A 19,410-nucleotide genomic window follows, 5' to 3' on the forward strand; every position below is an offset into this window, starting at 1 on the left:
GTGTAAAATGTAATTTTTGTTGGCGGGGGGGGGGGGGGGGGGGTGGGGGGGTTGGGGAAGAAAAATAAGCTATTTCAATGTGCAAGCTTCCGCAAGGTTTCTAAGTCATTGAAAAGTCGTAAAAAAAGATATATGAAGTGTAAAATGTAATTTGGGGGAAAGAAAAATAAGTCATTTCAATGTGCAAGCTTCCGCGCAAAGTTTCTAAGTTATTGAAAAGTCACAAGAGCAATATACTCAATCTACGACTAATACTGTATTAGAGAACTGACCCTTGTAGAAGTTTCTTATTAGTTAATTACTCGGAAAATACTGATCTGAGAGGGAAAAGTTTCGTAATTGCTGCGCAACCTGACATAGGCCAATCTATATAAACACTGGATCAACAACACAGTTAATTCAATGCAAAGTCTGAGCAAGAAAATAACATAAACCATGGCTCACCTCTCTATCTTCCTCTCCTCTCTTCTAGTCCTAGCGGTCCTCCATGGTGCCCATGCAGTCGAATACACTGTCATAAACCGAGCACAAACAACCCCAGGTGGTGCACGCTTCAGAAACCAGTTGGGTGCCGAGTACACTAGGCAGACAATGGAATCTGCCACCAACTTCATCTGGAACATCTTTCAGCAAACCACAGAGTCAGACAGAAAGAACTATCAAAACGTGAACTTATTTGTTGAGGAGAAATTATCTATAGAAAACGCACTGGCCGTAACTTCAGGGAACGAAATTAAAGTTCTTGCAAGCTATATCGAAGGCATAAAGGGCGATATCAAGTGGGACTTTAATGGTGTACTTTACCATGAAATGGTACACGTGTGGCAGTGGAATGGTCAAAGTTTGGCTCCAGGAGGATTGATTGAAGGAATTGCCGATTATGTGAGGCTAAAGGCAAACTATGCGCCTAGCCACTGGGTCAAGCCTGGGGAGGGAAAAACATGGGATCAAGGCTATGATGTTACAGTAAAGTTTCTAGATTACTGCAATGGTCTTAGAGATGGGTTTGTGGCTGAACTCAACAAAAAGATGAAAGATGGTTATAATGACAGCTTCTTTGTGGACCTGTTAGGGAAGCCAGTTGATCAGCTTTGGAGCGACTATAAGGCCAAGTATGGAATGGGAAATTAGGGGCTTTGATTCTTAGCTAGCTGTTGCTAATTCTTGTGTATCAATTAATGTGACATAATATTATATCTTAGAATAAGTGAGAGTTGGGGTTGGAACCCAAATTCTCTTTATGGAGAAAATTAGAAAATATTATTGAGTTATGAGTCTTTGCATGTGTCGATATGATTTAGTTCCATTATGCATCGTAGCTGTATAAATTCTCGTGTATAACTGTGATTTAGATGCAATGTATTCATTGTCATCATAAAATATATAGCCTTAAGATCTTGTTACTTATTAGGATGAGTTTGATAGGAGAAATCTCTTTCCCAATACTTTTTTAGAACTTGTGTCCGTGAATGAGAATAGTCAACATTCAGCAACCAAGTGACAGGCTGAGCATTCATGTTGAACAACCCTCCGTAATTTACATGCATGGCCAATTAATGGCTATTTCACTTTAATTTTAGTTATGGCAAAATGATATTTTCGCACTAGTTTTTTTCACACTTTTTTTTACGTCCACTTTTATGTTTTAAATATGAATTTTTTTTTCAATTTTTAAAATGTAGAAATTTTTGCATTAATTGTGAATATTTGTAAAAAATAGTAAATATAAACAAGTGTAGATGATATTTTTCTTTTTAATTTCTACTAGTTAGAATTAAAGGCTTGATTCCATTCTACGGTTTACTATATCTATTACTTGGAAGAGAAAAGAAGAAAAAAGAAAGAAAGAAGAAAGCCTAGAGTTAGCTCATAAATACTGAGTCTCATAGTGTAATAATTTATATATATATATATATATATATATATATGAAATAAAAAAATCTTATACATTAAAACAGAGAATAAGATGGCTTCTCATTTAAAGTCAAGGAGCAGCTATATTCTTGACTTCTTTCCTTGCAAACAATAGTGATTTGAAATCTGGAATAAATTCATAATAGTTTCAGACATAAAATTGGAACATAGAGCTATCAAGAATAAATCCTAAAATGAGTTCAACAACAATAATTTGACTCATTTCGTGCCTTTTTCAAGTATATATGCCTCAATATTATAATCCTATGCATGGTTTTGAAATCCAAATTGATCAAAGAACTGAAAAATTGGGAGTTTCAATATTTTTGAGGTCGAATTGAGGTTCAATCGAGGCCAAAACATAATGTGTCATTTATATTTATTAATTTTTCATTCCTGACCAAAAAGATTTGTGTGGCCCAATGGTTTGCACACTGGACATTTTATTTCATCTGGTGAGAGTAGGTTTATCTAAGAGATGTTGTAGAACAGACCTTCATGGCCTTTCTGGACTCTCACGCACGCCTGAAATTATCGCGAAAGACAAAAATGCATTAGTAGAAATCATGAGCCTTGGAGTCAGAATCACATGAAATTTAGCGGACTGAAGTGAAATGGCCTTCTGAGCAATAGTCATTGCTTTCCCATGTGGTACTCCTGAAAATGACAAATTCCTTTATTTAGGCCCTAAAAATTGCATTTTTTTTTTTTGTTTATAATAATTTTTGTTTCTTTGATAACTTTTTGTTCCAAAGTTAGAATAAGGTCCTGCTTATTTGGGGACGACCCTTAAGGTCAGTAATTTATGATTCAACATTAAATTCAATTTTGCCATTTTTGGTAAATTTTGGTATTTTGTCACCTAATCCTGTAGTTAATGCGAATTAGGGTTTTAGAAAATTTTTAAATATTTATATGTCAATAAACACAAGATTTTTTCAATTTTCTTGTCTGGTCGATTCCAATTTTGGATTCAAGGAACCCCTCGTGGATTCAAAGTTTACTACTTAGAAACTAATAGTTTAGTTTTTGTCCATAAAAGAGAATATTGTGTGTGCTTTTTTCAAGCTTTTGAGACATCAAGAGACTTCTAATTAATCCGAACTAATCCCTTATTGGTATGCTTGGAACAAAAGGAGAATAGAAGGGAGATCTAGAGCCGGAGAGGGGTGGTGGATGAAATATTCTAGTCACACCTCCTCTCTCCTCTCCCTCTGCTTCTCCTAATCCAAACATCGGGTTAATTAATTACATTACATTTGTAAGGTCGCAATTTATACTTAAGCCCAACAAGAGGAAAGGTATAGGCTCAAAGAGCCCAATACAACAAATTTCTAGAGAGTGGGTTAGAAATCTTATTTCTAATGAGCTTAAATGATAACAACAGTGGCCCAAGATTACAAAATAATAAGGATGGATTGGTTTGTATGATGAAAGTTGTCCTCAGACTCAAGCCGAGGAACAGATTCTTATATTTCTTTATTTCTTAAAGATTGATTACAAATATTCAGTCTACAGTGTTTTCTCTTCTTCTTTCCTGATCCCCTTTTCTCCCGGACCTTCTTCCCTCTTATACTTCCTCCTTCCTCTCATTTTTGCTCTCCACGTGTAGGTCTAGATTGCTAACGTTGATACTTGTCTCATCAGCACATTTTTGAAGTTTTTAGGTAATAGTTGTAAGGCTGAAAATCACTATTTAGATATCACTTCCTCATTAATGTGGCTAGAGACTTAGGTACAGAGCATTCAAAGCGGTGGTAGCAACTTTCTCTTAGATATTTCACAACTGCCCCTACTCTCTGTGCCCCCGTGAAACATATCTTCATCCACAAGACCTCCTAAAATATCATTCTAGACAACATGACGTACCGTCTGATCCTTCCTTCGCTTAGCCGAGGAGATACTCTTTCTCGGATTACTTCTCTTAACTTCTTCTGTCATGATTTGCTTGTAGGTCTCTAGGTTTGACATCTTAATCGCTATTAATTCATCCTTGGACAAGTAAACAACCTCAGACAAAGCCCATGGCCCAAAAATGCACCTTGGGCCTTTTATCCCTACAACATTACTATGTTATATTTGTTATAATCAACCATAAACACGTCCTCTCTAATTCACTATGCTTTCATCCCCTCACAATCGAAGGCTCATGAATTTAATTTGTTTTTCAACAAAAGAAAACCATGAGAACAAAAAACCTTTGTAAAATGTATGTGACCTGATCATCTATAAAATATAATGAATTCAAAGATCATCACAAACATTACACCTAGCAATAGTCCACTTTTAATATGCTTTGTTCTTGTATGGAAGACCGGATTGGAGGTGAGAGCGAGGGCACTAAGATTATCGCACTAGATGGTTAGAGTAGTGGGAAGAAACACACCAAGATTGTGTAGTAACATCCAAATCGAAGCCAATTTTGCAGTAGTTGTGGCTAAGGATCGAAGCAACACTTCACTTTAATTGATGACCTAGCTAGAAATACTGGGCTATTCCTTTGAAGCCCAAAAAGTTAGATTATTTCCGAGAAACACAACAAAATCAACGGTCGAGGGGAAAAAGGACCAAACTGAAAAGAACCTAATGAGATAAAATGCCACACACATAACTGAATATCTGCTTGGCTTCCACAAGATGAGTAATAGGACTGTGCATACGTTGACAAACATGATTGACAACATAGGCTAACTTTGGCCTGGGGAATGTCAAGAAATATAATGCACCAAGTCACCAACTAGACTTCTAAATGTTGTGGCATCATCTAAGAGTGTGTGATCAGCTTGCCTGGATTTAGAGGGAATGGTGATTGGCGTACTGCAGTATGAGTATCCAAAATGCCAAAAGATCTTGATTACAAATCTTGATTACATCCCACATCACCTAAGTAGGAGGAGGTCTCATTATATAAGCCTTCAACTCTAATTGATAAGAGGCCTTTTAAAACCTTGACGGTACTCTCTTGTGTGGAAGAATTAAGTCCCCACACCCCCTATGTAGGGGGAGGCCTAAACATTGAAGAGGATTCTATTAGATTTTACACTAACTTTTTTTGTAAATTCATATTTTAGAAACTCATCAGGCATATAATATTTGTTAGTATTAATTTTTTTTTTTTTTGTAAATTCAGATTTTGGAAACTCATCATGCATATTATATTTGTTTGTACTTATATTTGAAGTTCCATTGCTAAAGGATTGGATTTGGGATTATATAGACACAATCTGTCATTAGAACATAAAATTCATCTTGCACATCTGATCAACACTCCACGAACAGTTTGGATCCACAAAAACAAGATTTGTGTTGACCACATACAAAACAATCACTCTACAATTCTACACATGCATCCTATTTGCTCAACTCCAGCTTGATATATAGCATGGCAGAATGTGAAACAAGAAATTGTAACAAAGAATTAACCAAGACTCTCTCTACTCCTATATTCATACAAACTCTCATAATTGTTGAAGCTGCAAAGACTAAAGGAAGATGGAGAGGAAACTACTTTCAATGCAGGGACAGTAGAGGAAGCCAGTAGCCATGTTTTCTCCAACCAATACCAAAATGTTATTTTCTGTTTTTAGATTATGATGTTGGACATTGTCTAATTGGCTTATGGGGTCGCCCCCCACATTGATGTTTTATTCAAAGATTAGTCCTACACCTGCCAAATGTCAATTGAAAACGACTAGTTATCAGTGCTAGCCAAGAGGGTTGAAAGGACAATTTCTATCTTGAAACCTCCTATTTCCATGTAACACGACTAGTCAGCCTTCTCATTTAACATAGTGTGAATATGCTACAAAAAAACGCGGCTATAGCTCCTAAAAACGTGGCTATAGGTTAATTTGGTCTATAGCCGCGTTTTTCCAAATGTGGCTATAGGACAGATTTTAGCCGCATTTCTAAACTACGGCTATAAGGTGTACATTAGCTGCTTTTATTAAATGCGACTCTATATCCTCAGCCTACAGCCACATTTTAAACAAAGGTTTTTTTTTTTTAATTTTTTTAATTTGGCTATAGCTGCATTTTTAAAAAGTAGCTGTAGATCCTCAGCCTATACTCTCACTTTGAAAATCGGCTATAGGGTTTTTGTTTTTGTTTTTTGAAAAAGTAGCTACTCAAACTGCTTAAACTCACTCTTCAACAACAATGTGGCTGTATCCATACAATCATGTGTATGGCTGTGTCCACCACTTTAAAATTGTACCTTAATTTTTTAATTATTATGTTAAATTTAATTGTCATACTTTTTTTATTCGGCTTAATTTCTTTTTTATGAAGATGTGATTAGGAACAACTCTAAAACAAAATCTGTTGAAGATTGCTAAAAAATGTATGGGAAAAATATTGTATTTTAGATTAATATGTTCTACAATTGTTAGGTTAATTCCACTGTAAAGCCTTTTCTTCATTTATTTTAAAATTAATGAATATATTATAATTTATCATGTCATCAATAATTTGAATATATAGCAAATAATAATAGTGAAAAAGGTACAGATTCTACAGACATAAGGCTTTTGTGAAGTGTGTGATCTTATATACATACGTTTAAGACCTTAAATTTTTGAGAATGTAAGTGACACATTATATCATGTTTTGAAGTGGCAGAATGTCCAACAAAAGATCTGAGAAGTGAATTCCACCTACACCATAAACTAATTAATTTCTTAATTTGATGATAAAGAGCAATATTATAGAATAGACATCATATATTGAAATTCTATCATAAATATATATTGAAAAAATGTTTTGATTGAGAGAGTGAACTGGCACCATATTTCTCCTTATAAAGAACTAATAATGCCATTGAATTATAAAACTTTTGATAATTTATCTAAATTTAATAGCACTAATATTTGATAAAACCTCTAGATTATATTCAATTTGTTGAGATAAAGCCGAAAGTTAACTTGTTTTTTTCGTTCTACAATTTGTCTTCAAGTACAAAAGTTAGTTGAGTTGACCAGTTTTGTCTTAAAGATATCAAGGGCTTAATTGGTAGTAGATTTCAAGTATTGTTATTCAAAAATGGTGTGAAAAATATGATTTAAAAAGTTTGTGAAAATACTTATTTAAAGTATTCGTAATGCAAAAAATTTATGTGTTTGGTATGTGTGAAAAAAAAAATTGTGTTTGGTATGTGTGTGTGTGTGTGTATATATATATATATATATTTTAAAGTGGTAACTTTCTAACAAGTACAATTATTTTATTAATATTTACTAAAGGAATACACGTGAGAGAGAAGGGAGGTAGAGAGAGAGAGTAAAAAAGAAAAAGGTGTGCATGTGTGAGAGAGAGAGAGTTGTAGTTATGTTAAGGCTTATCAAGTGGGTCCTACACCATTCTAAATATTTACAAAAGTATCATTGAATAATTTTATTTGAAAATTGAAAACTAACAGGAGAAGCTCTCTAAATTCAGTCTTATCAAGTTTTTTATCTTCTAGTTTTTGGTTTTAGACTATGTTGATACTAGTTATTCTACCTTTTTGTCTTTTCATTTTAGCCAAGATATTATCCTAGACCTGCCAAATGCCAATTAAAAACGACTAGTTATTAGTCCTTGCCCATGCCATGATTAAGGTGGTGGAAAGAAAAGAGAATTTGCATTTCAAATTTGATTACACTACAAGTAACACTACAAATTTGATTACATGAAACGTGTCATCAATTATAAAAATATTTGATATTCACTTGTTATGTTGTTAAAGTCAATTAATAATATTTGTTGTAATTTGTATGAAAACTAATATCATAGTGAATGAAATTGGTGAGTTTACTCAACTAATCATATATGTTGTTAAACCAAATGCACTAAAACAATAAAACTCATATCATAATGAATTTGATTAGTGGGTTTCATTCAACTACCATCTAGCTGTTATTTTGTTAAAGTCAACTAATAATATTTATTGTTACATAAGTTGAAAGCAGAATAATAACATTATGAATGTGATTGGTGAGTTTCATTTAACCACCAAATAAATGAATGTTTAAACTATTTTTTAGTGATTGAGCACATTTAATTTCTCCATGCTTTATAATAAAATTTGTTGCATCTCTATCTTCACTCAATTTGTAATAATCTTTACTTTTTTCTTTAATTTCAATGTGATGTTTGTAACAATATAAATTTTAGGAACTATGCACAGTTTAGGGTTTAGGCATATCTCAAAGTGTAATGTTAGGAACATTAAAAATTTTATTACATAACTTTCACATACTGATATGTATGCCACCAATCAACGAAAAAATTATTCAAATATTCTTAATTTTCCATCTATTTATAATCTACTAATTATATTTATTGTCACTAAAGATTACGTAGTATATTTAGTATTTCTTGTTCAAATTATTATTATTATTTTTTATTGAAAATGACAAATTGTTGAGTTTAAATTTAATAAGGATGTGGTGTAAATCTTCATATTTTTGCCCTCCAAAATCAATATGTCAGATCAGAGTTTTACAACTTAATAAATATAGATCCCCACTTTTTGGCTAATTAAGTCAACTAAGCATATTTATTGTTACATCAAATGTAAGGAAACTCATATCAAAATGATTGTGATTAGTGGGTTTCATTCAACCACCACCTACTTGTTATGTTGTTAAAATCAACTAATCATATTTATTATTTTATCAGTTGTAGTGTGCGTTTGACATGAATGAAATTTGTCAACTTATTTTACCATCCAGCTTATTTTTGCTACTATTTATAACCCTACTGCATTTTTTGGTACTATTAATGGGTCCCACTGTACTATTTCAGCTAACTTTTACCTTTATTTACAGTACTTTAAACAAAAAGTTTTCAGTTTTAGCAAAATAAGCGAATCTCAAATAGACCTATAAACAAACAAATATTATAATAAATTTGATTGTTAGGTTTCATGCAGCACCAAGCAGGGACGAAGCCAGAACTTTGGATTAGGGGGGCGGTTTTACTATTGACTATGTGCAGTGATTTCAACCTTTGATTCTACTACTTAGCTGCTAAGATTTTTTTTTTTTTTTTTTGTAAGTAAGAACAAAATTATTTTTGTTTAGAATTTTTTTTAAAGGGTAGGGTCATTTATTTTGGATAAAATTAGTTAATTGAGCTTAATTTTTTTTTTTAGTTTTACTCATAATTTTTGTGGTTGAGCTTTTTTTTTTGGGCTTGTATATGTTGTTTTAGATTTTAGATCTATAAATTTTTTTATGGTCACTAAAATGAGGAAAATGCTATAAGTTTTTTATAAATTACTCATATAATAAGTGGTTATTGGTAAATAAAAAAATGATGTGAGTGGTGTGCTCATATGCGAACCAATAAGAATTTGCTGCCAAAAAAGTTTGTAAAAATGTTATAAAAAAGTTTGTAAGTATAACATTAGTCTTAAAAGAATTAATGATATTGTTAAAGGGAAATAAAATGTAATTTTATAGAACAAAATTGTTAAAATTAATACACACATATATATAATAATATATTTTTAAAAAAATTTAGGAGGGGCCATTGCCCCCCGGGTCCAAGGGTAGTTCCACCCTTGGCACCAAATAAATGGATTTAAAAAAAAAAAAAAAAGGTCATGTTAATGAATGTCCTTAGAATAATTGTTAATGGGTAGAGCTTGTGTTCAGTGAAAATTTTCACTGGACACGGCAGGATTTGGACACGTGTCCACTCTTGGACACGTGTCCCCAATCCAACGTGTCCAGTGTAAACTTTCATTAGACACAAGCCACACCCATTATTAATAAACCATAATATGAAAGTTTTGATACTATTTTTATGAGAAATATAAAAAGCTATAAACAACATTTATTTTTTTTATAATTCTGTCAATAAAATATTTCTAAAAATAGCTCCTAAAAAACAATTAGTGAGAGACCATGCTTTAGTTTCTAAATAATTTATAAAAAAAAAATTATAGTATCTCTAGCCTCAGTCAATTTATAATACTTTTTAAAATTTTTCTTTAATTTCAACATGATGTTAGTAAGAATATAAATTTTAGGAACTACGCGTAGTTTAAGGTTTAGGATAACTCAAAGAGTAACGTAAGGAACACTAAAATTTTTATTACATTACTTTCACAAACTTGTCACCAATTAACAAAAAAATAATTCAAATATGATTCACTTATCATTGTTTTATAATCTAATATTAATATTTATTGCCATGGTAGTCACTAAAGATTACATAGTATATTTAGTATTTTCCATTAAGTAATTTTTTTTTTGAAATTGGCAAAATTATTATTGTTGCACAAAATTGGTTAGACATAGCGGTGCATACAATTTGTGAAATTATGCTTTGAAAACACGATTTCACAAATAGCGTATAGCTTGTAATCATTGCTCTAGCTTTTTAGACTCTAGTTGGGTTCTTTTTAAATGATAAGGTTGAGGACCATATCTAGAGTGGAGATAAGTATTACGAGGTTTATAACAGCAAATTTCAGATTTCTTGTAGGGCAGGTAGGCCTGGTCCAAATCAAACTCAATGTGTTTTTATTTTTACTTTTTTTTTTCTTGTGTGGATAAGTTGGTAAAAGTCAATGTTGTAACTTGTAATGCACAAAATATAAAAACCACGCCGTGTCTAGCCTCTATCACGACTAAGGGCCCCGTGCACCAGTCATAGTTTGCAAGGTGTGAGAGGATCACCGTGCAAGTTGCTGACAATTCTAAATCCCTACATAAATCATAGAGCACAACCACATTTCTTGTGCAGAACCAATTAATAAAGGAAAGAAAATTACAAAAGTGCTATGGCTCATCAAATGCTTTCCCTCTCTTTCCTAGTAACCCTACTCGTAGTCATTCAAGGCATCCATGCAACTTTGCAGTTGAATATGTTGCCAACAACACCGCTTGGAACACTCCTGGTGGAGTTCGTTTCAACAATCAGATTGAGTCCGAATATAGTAAGCAAACATTGATTTCTGCCACATATTTCATATGGAGTCTCTTTCATGAAAACACTGATGCGGACAGAATGTTTCTGCCCAAAGTGATCTTGTTCATCGATGATACAGATGGAGTTGCATATGCTATCAACAACCAGATCCATGTTAGTGCAAGGTACATCAATGGATATTCTGGCGACGTGAGAACTGAAATCACAGGAGTGTTATACCATGAAAACACACATATGGCAATGGGGGTGGTAATGGATAAAGTGTTCCAGGTGGATTGATTGAAGGAATTGCTGATTGTGTGAGGTTGAACGCAGGGTTTGCGCCTAGTCACTGGGTGAAGCCTGGACAAGGTGATAGATGGGATCATGGCTATGATGTTACTGCTCTATTTTCGGACTATTGCAATAGTCTTAGATATGGGTTCGTGGCTGAATTGAATAAGAAATTGAGGACTGGTTATAGTGTTAATTTTTTTGTTGAACTGCTCGGAAAGTCTGTTGATCAGCTCTGGAGCGACTACAAATCCAAGTATGCAAAATAAAGGTGCTGATTAAGAGCTAATTTATATGAATAAAGAGTAATGTTAGAGATACAAACTCTTTTACATTTTCTTTTTACAAACTGTTGATATAATGTGTGATTATTGGTAAATGAAAAAGTAATATTTATAGTGGGCTTAGATGAAAATAATAATAAATTTTGCCATATCAACAATTTGTAAAAATATTATAAAATAGTTTATGACTATAACATTATTTATAAATAAAATGTCATACCATCAAATTACACATACTATGAGGTAAATAAATGTGATTGGATTATTACTTATTTTGCCTTCATGAACTATAGATTTTTTTTATTTTTTAAAATTTCTTATTTGTTGATTGTTTTTAGCTTTATCGGTTTGAAATTTGAAACTATATATGCCGGCAGCTTCTTAAGACAATATAAAAAAGTAAATACGTTAGCAGTAGGTGGGTTCTTTTGCGTAACTGTGAGGGAAATATCTCCATCTCTCTTTCAAGATTCATTTTTGCCTTGGGATTCAGTTCCCCTACTTTTCAATCTCTTTTAATTTGTTAGTATATTACTTTTATGAGAAGGTTTATTCATAAAAATGAAAAATAAAAAAATAACAAGCATATATGCAACCTTTCTCCATACAACTTTAAAAATAATTAATCACAATAAAAAAAAAATAAAAAAAACGTTCATGCAACTTGATAGTGTTATCAATCAGGACAGTACCTATTCTGTTTACAACTAATTGTATAGTTTAGGATGGATTTAGATTGGGATAAAACGAAGTGTGTCTACGTTTCAGCCCTCTTTTTTTTTTTTTAATTTGCACGCACTGCGTTTCAGCCCCTTTTTTTTTTGTTTGCTGGACGCTTACATGTTACTGTTCATTGGCCATGAACAGTGATTTTAGGCTAATGAACATTGATTTTAGGCGTGAACAGTATTTTTGACATATTAAAAAATTATTTTGCTATAGTGTTTTTCAGTTTTCAGCTATATCCAAACGGACCCTTAATTATACAATATCAAGATTTTATTGCATATAGTATGCTATATATAAAGTTATAAACGTGGAACCGACCCGTCCTTTGTGTATGAAAGTTTTTGTGGTGAGATTGAAACAAAGTATTTGTGAGATTTGAATTCGATAGTTAAAATGACAAATTACATACAATTTGGTTCTTGACTAATCTTTTTTTTTTTTTTTTTAGAAACAAACACACACACACACAAGGGAGAGGGAAATGAGTTTTAACACAAAGACACACCACAACTCCACTCAAAAGCCAAGATAACTTTTAAGGGAGAGTGGAGCAAGTTATACTACACACAATACACTCTCTTAAGTAATGTGGGACAATTACCCATTCTTTTTGTTTTTTGAGAAACAAACACACACACACACACAAGGGAGAGGGAAAGAGGTTCTAACACAAAGGCACACCACAACTCTACTCAAAAGCCATGGTAACTTTTAAGGGAGGGTGGGGCAAGTTATACTACATACAACACACTCTCTTAAGCAATATGGGACAATTACTCTTTTTTTTTTTTTTTGAGAAATAAACACACACACACAAGGGAGAGGGAAAGATGTTCTAACATAAAGGTACACCACAACTCTATTCAAAAGCCATCGTAACTTTTAAGGGAGGGTGAGACAAGTTATACTACATACAACACACTCTGTTAAGTAATATGAGACAATTGCCCATTCTTTTTTTTTTTTTTTTTTTTTTTGAGAAACAAACACACACACATACAAGAGAGAGGAAAGGGGTTCTAACACGAAGAAACACCACAACTCTACTCAAAAGCCATGGTAACTTTTAAGGGAGGGTGGGGCAAACTATACTATACACAACACACTCTCTTAAGCAATGTGGAACAATTACCAATTTTTTTTTTTTTTTTTTTTTGGAGAAACAAACACACATACACAAGAGAGAGAGAAATGGGTTCTAACACAAAGGCACACTACAACTCCACTCAAAAGCCATGGTAACTTTTAAGGGAGGGTGGGGCAAACTATACTATATACAACACACTCTCTTAAGCAATGTGGAACAATTACCCATTCTTTTTTTTTTTTTTTTGTGGAGAAACAAACACACATACACAAGAGAGAGAGAAATGGGTTCTAACACAAAGGGGTTCTTGACTAATCTAATTTAGTGTATATGTGGCACTCACTTTGTCAAGTTAGATTTATTATGATGTGTTGGAATTTAGTGTTGACTTGAAATGCCAAATTCATGGTGAAATTTCAAATTTTAAATGCTTTTACGTTACCTTTGCATAGAGTGCCAAGGAAATTTAAAATTTCTCTCTCACAATTGTGTAAAATATGTAACTAAGTTTTCCAAAAAAAAAAAAAGAAAAATTCTCAAAAAACTTTTCCAAAAGAAATGAAAAAGAAAAAAAAGAAGTAAACTATGGTTTAAATTTTTGATATTTTGATATATTGCATTTAATGCAAAATTTTCTAACATTGTTTAAAGCTCACGTGACAGTTGGTCTAAATGACATTTTATTTTGATCCTAGCACCGTTTCCCTACAATTTATCAAATTTCACGCAATTCTATTGCTGTCACTAACGATTTTTACTAGTGCTTTTCTATTTCTTGAATGTCTTGTGCATTGACTTCTAGTGGTCTCTCTACTCTAGCTAGAAAAGCCTAAGCATCTACATCAATAAATGCTTAAGGGGCTGATCAAAAGAGAGAAAAATAAAAACCTAACGTAAAACCATGGTTTTAGACCCGGACTGGACCGTACAGTCCGACCTAGATAACCGAGAACCACTCACTGACATGGTACTTTTAACCACTAGAACCGTTCTATGCACAGAAAGCATGAAACCGTTTGAACTGTGGTTGAACCACTCAGATTTGAAAACCGTGAACGGTTCTCATAGTTCTAATCAATGCTTTTAGAAAATAAATAAATAAAATAAAATAAAAAATTTAGAAGCTCACAACACCTTATCACCATGGTTGAAGCTTCAACCACTATGAGATGCTATCAAACATTGAAAATATTGAGATCCCATGACCCATCATCTGTATCTCGCTAGCTCTGTCTCTCGTTTGTTATCTGTCCAGAACTTTTCTTCCTAATCTTCTTCTCTTTCTCTCCTTGTCTTGTTTTCTAGCCTCTACTTCCTATAGATGTTGCATAAACTGGTTTAAGAAAACTAAAGAAAGGTTTTAAAAAAAAAAAGTATGAACTGGGAAGTTGGAGTGACAAAAGAAACGAAGGTTAAGAAGAAAAAAGAAGGGAAAAATATGGGTTAGAAAGAGAAAGGTTATAGCTACGATGTTTTCACAATAAATTTAAGTGGTGGGTTGCTACTGGTTGTCATTGTTGAAACAAAAAAGTAATCTCAATGATAGGTTCAAATTTGAACCAACCTATAATTTGTTGTAAAAATATTGTGGACGGAAATATTATAGATTAGAAATTAACGTAATGATATTTTGACTTAATATTTTTATAATATTTATACAATAAATTATTGTATTGGATTAATATTTAAAGTAATGTTAATTCTATAATAAATTCACCATAAATCTTAGGTTGAAAATTGTTTATTTTCAAAATAAATTTCTATATATATATATATATATATATATATAGAACTATTTTAGTTAAATTTTCATTTTTTCCTAATTTAATACATTTATTTATGTTTTAAATAATTATTAAATTAATTATGATATCATCACTATTTGACCTCGGTTCGACCTTGGTCAGACCTTAAAAAGCTTGAACCTCTCTCTTATACAGTTCTTTGAGCAATCCAAGTTTCAAAGCCATGCATAAAACTAATGGAGCGGGGCGTTGCGCAAGTATTATATGGATAAAGCCCAAGTTCACACTAGGACCGATATCTTTGGATGTCATTAAAGGTGAACAATGACTTATATGAAAAGTTCACTCCAAACCAATGTGGTACTCACATCAATAGATAAAGTGAGGATAGGCTCCTCTCTCTAGTTTTAAAAGATCCAAGGGCTTAAAAACCCACATCTCTTTCTTCCTCCCGCATCCCTTTCCACAAAATTTTTTATTTTCTCTCCATTTGTCTCCTTTTTTTTTCTCACTCCAACATCATCACAACCACTTGATCAACAAAGGTATCAAGACCATGGCTCTCCGAAGAAGAATGGGGAAAACAGGAAGATTTGATTTTGTGCAAAAAAATCAAGAAAATGCTTTCCTTCAAATCTTTTCATTAGGGATTGTTCTATGTTTGGTTGGCTTTCTTCAATTCATTTTCTTGTGTGCCCGAGTGATTTCTTTGCAAAAGAGGGGTTGTACCCCAATACAATATATATGGATTAAAAAGTTGCAAAACCCAAACTTTGATAAAACCCATCAACTGCCATTAATGAGATGACCACCCAAAATCAAATCTTTTCCGTCATGAGAATCAAAGCAACATCAAAATCCTTGAAGACCCATCATGAATGAGACTTGCCTAAACCACACGCACTCTCATCTCCATCAAGACCAACATCCTTTGAAACCCAGTCCATCCACAAAAACAAAAGAAAATAGTAATAACAATTCTAAAGAGATAGAGACTGTAATTTTGTAGAGATAAAGGGAACTGAGAAAAAGGCTTAAGCGATAGTTTTGATGAGAGAGAGAGAGAGAGAGAGAGAAGAGAGAGGACAATGAAGAGAAGAATGAGATGTGAGAGACAGACAAATGAAGAGAAAATTTGAAATTGTTGTGGAAAGAGATGTTGGAGGAAGAAAGAGATGTGAGTTTTTTTTAGCCCTTGGATATTTTATTTGCTAAGTATCAGCCATCTGTATAAAAGCAGGAGACAACAAGAGATATTAAAATTGGAGAGGAGCCTATCTCGATAAAGTGTTTGAAACACACCTAATGATGTAGGAATTTGCCTCGTCAGTATGTCCCTCGTCACTATGATGGACGACCTGTAAAACCTGTGTCACAAAAAGCACTCAATAGAAAGGGCACCGGTTTAGGGCCTGCCAAGGACCCTCCAATGCATAAGTTAACTTATTCTTTTTGGAAAGACTGTAATTTTTATAGGAGTTGTATGGTCATGTCCTTTTACCTGTCTTGCTTGGCTTTATATAGCCTCAGGCTGAGTTAATACTCAGTATACTGTTATGTTGCAATTGGATAATCAATGCTTAATGATTGCAAATTAACTCTAACATTTTCTATTCATAACCGGTCCTTAATTCTATATTATTGGACGATGGTAACGGTTTTATGCTATTCATTGCTATATCATTGATTGCTGCCTGGAATTAATGCACTTACGCTCATCCATACCCTTACTCGTCACTATAGTGGACGGTTTGCAAGTAATGGACGACCATTTATGTGCTACTCGTCACTTTCCCCCTTATTCCTTTGTCGTCTCTTGTCCGGACGAGCTAAGGAATATGGAAAGTTTGTCTTGGGCGGATTGCCTTGTTCATGTGCTGAGATTCTCATCCCGTCATATTTATTGTGGGGCAATATTTTCGTCAACTAATTGCCACGTTCCATGTTTGTGTTGGCCGCATGTGTGTTTTTTTCCTTTAGTTTTATCAAAAAGCCTTCTCATATTATTCTTCTTCTTTTTCTTCTTCTTCTTCTTCTTCTTCTTCTTCTTCGTTATACATTGACCTTGGAGTCTGAACAAAAAAAGAGTTCTTGCACCTTTTGTACAGTAAGACTCCTTTTCCTCCCTTATTGGTTGATTTTGATTTCATTAAGAAGAAAAATCTCTATGTTTCGTTCTTCTTCACTAGGTTAGGAGTGTTCCTTGAGTCTTCTGGTGGGTGTTGTCCCCATATTGGTTTATTTGTACCTTAAGACTGTGGGGCTTTTAGGACTGTTTTGATTAGCCTTTACCCTTTGCTTCATCAATCTTTAATCGCCCATCATCTAGAGATGATTGCCATAGAGTACAGGGACAACGACGTTAGGTCTAGTGAGTTAGAAACTAGTTTGTTGTCAAGTGGTGAGTCCACTGACAAACATTTTGAAATTGTAGTGTCAAAACCCCCATCATCTTCAAAACCCTCCTCTTCTTCAAAACCCCTCTCTTCTTCGAAAATCCATTCGTCTTCAATTCCCTTTCATGCTTTCTCCAAGTCTTGCCTTTTAGATACGAGACATTTGAAATCTATCCGTAAGAGCTTTCAATTACCAGAAAGGGTAGTTATAAGATTACCCCTTCCCAATGAAAAAGCATGCACCTTTGCTCGTGCATATGGCCTCCGTTTTCCTGTTCATCCATTTATCATGCAACTCCTTTCTGCTCTTAATGTTACACCTGGTCAGCTTGTCCCTAACGCGTGGAGGAAAATTATTGAATGTATGTCGATTTGGGTATTTTTCCATGATGGGGACATGATTACGCTAAACGAATTTCATTATTTGTACCATTTGAAACATTCCACCCATTATGGGTATTTTGAGCTTTTACCTTGGAATAAGGAGTCTAGAATCGTCCGTAGCTTCCCTACTTCCTTTTGTGACTGGAAATCACGATATTTTTTTATTTCTGGATCTGGATGGGAAACCATGTTTGACGACTTGTGGGGTGAGGTCTCATGGTTACTATGGAAATGGGAAATCCCTTCTTTTGGTGCGCCTCTCTTTCCTCTTCATTAAACTGGCTATTTTAAGTTTATTGCTCTTCTAATCTCCTTTTTTGTTTTGTTTTGTTTTGTTTTTTGTTTTTTGTTTTTTGCAGTTCTAATTGTCCTTTATTGGAGGAACGCTACCAAGGACGAATTAAGGCTACCCTTAAGTTTGCCCTCACAGCTGACAATTTCAACGAGCTAGTTGATCCTCGTCGTCTGTACGAGTGTTGCCTTGAACCCGAGCCTTCTGTGTACATTTTGAAGAAAATTGCCTAGGGAGAGAAGAGTATGTTTTTAATTCTTTGTCCTTTCCTATTTTTCCTTGTAGAATTTCACCTTGCTAACTTTCTTCTTGTAGAAATAACCACTAGGTATAGCAAAGACAAGTATGCCTACGTTAAGAACTTGAAGATTGAACCCCTGTCTCACATTACCCCTGAATCAAAGAAACGTAAGCTAGACGAAGGGAAGGACAAGACTCTTGCCCCCCTGTCATTTTTTGGAACTCTGTCTTCTCCCGCACCTTCTCTTGAGATGATGACCTTCAGTCCTCTGACCACACGCTCTAAAAGGAAGGCCAAAGTTGGCAAGAGTGTTTGGGAGGACCCTGCTACTGCCCTTGGACAAGCTCATAATGTCATCTTTGACGACGAGCTTAAGGGTCTCTCGTCCATCCCTTCTTACAAATTGTTCAGCCGCCATATTCACAAACTAGTGCGGGTATTTTACTCAACGCTTCTTCATTACTTGTTAAGTATTTACACTTTGTTAGAAATTACTAACCTTGCTTTCGTTTTTTCCAGGTTCTTGGTGAGTCCCTTTGTTTGATGACGGACTACTTGAATAACGAGGAGAAGGTAGTAGTGGCCAACTCGAAGGTTGATTCCATTGAGGCCGAGAGCTCAAAGTTGAGGAAGGATCTGATTGAAGCTATGGACCAATCTTTAAAGGCCAAAGAGAAGATGAAGGAGATGAAGGAAGCACTGAAGGTTGAGAAAAAGCTCATCATTCAGAAAGACAAGGAAGTTTAAGCTACTCTTCTAAAAATGGATGAGGAAGGTGAGAAAGTGACTGCCAGGTTCTTGGAGTCTGATCGCTTCTCTGACATTCAGTTCAAGTAGTACTTCAAAGGCTTTGAGTTTCTTCATTGGTGGATGATGAAGCACCATAGCAATGTAGCGGAATTTGAAAATCTAGACTTTGAAGCTATTGATACTCAGATCCTTGCTGACGAGGCCAATGAAAAGGAAGGTGAAATCATTGCTGAAGTTGTTGACATCGTTGAAGGAGAGGGTGCTGCTCCAAGTGGAGTTACTGACGTGACTCAGACATATGTGGGCCATGTTAAGGAGATCGTTAGTGCTCCTTGAAGTAAAAATTTAAATAATTTTATTTTGTTTTATTTCAAAGACAATAGACACCTTCTA

At 33.9% G+C, this 19,410-nt stretch overlaps 2 protein-coding genes across 2 annotated transcripts; both read left to right on the forward strand.

Annotated features, from left to right (window-relative positions):
- Nucleotides 1-416: 416 nt before the first annotated feature.
- On the forward strand, nt 417-1,277 carry LOC142643805 (uncharacterized). Its single transcript, XM_075818521.1, has one exon. It carries the CDS (start codon nt 436-438, stop codon nt 1,129-1,131), a length of 696 nt encoding a protein of 231 aa, XP_075674636.1. The 5' UTR covers nt 417-435; the 3' UTR covers nt 1,132-1,277.
- Nucleotides 1,278-10,310: 9,033 nt separating this feature from the next.
- LOC142644278 (uncharacterized) lies at nt 10,311-11,378 on the forward strand. The gene is given in 3 exon segments (XM_075818925.1): nt 10,311-10,394; nt 10,627-11,071; nt 11,074-11,378. Coding segments are annotated over 3 exon segments (834 nt in total).
- The last annotated feature ends 8,032 nt before the right edge of the window (nt 11,379-19,410 follow it).

Source organism: Castanea sativa, chromosome 7 (assembly GCF_040712315.1).
Source record: "Castanea sativa cultivar Marrone di Chiusa Pesio chromosome 7, ASM4071231v1".
NCBI classification, from domain to species: Eukaryota; Viridiplantae; Streptophyta; class Magnoliopsida; order Fagales; family Fagaceae; genus Castanea; species Castanea sativa.

Coding starts and splice junctions, on each gene's coding strand:
- LOC142643805 (XM_075818521.1), top strand. CDS start 436: ATGGCTCACCTCTCTATCTTCCTCTCCTCTCTTCTAGTCCTAGCGGTC.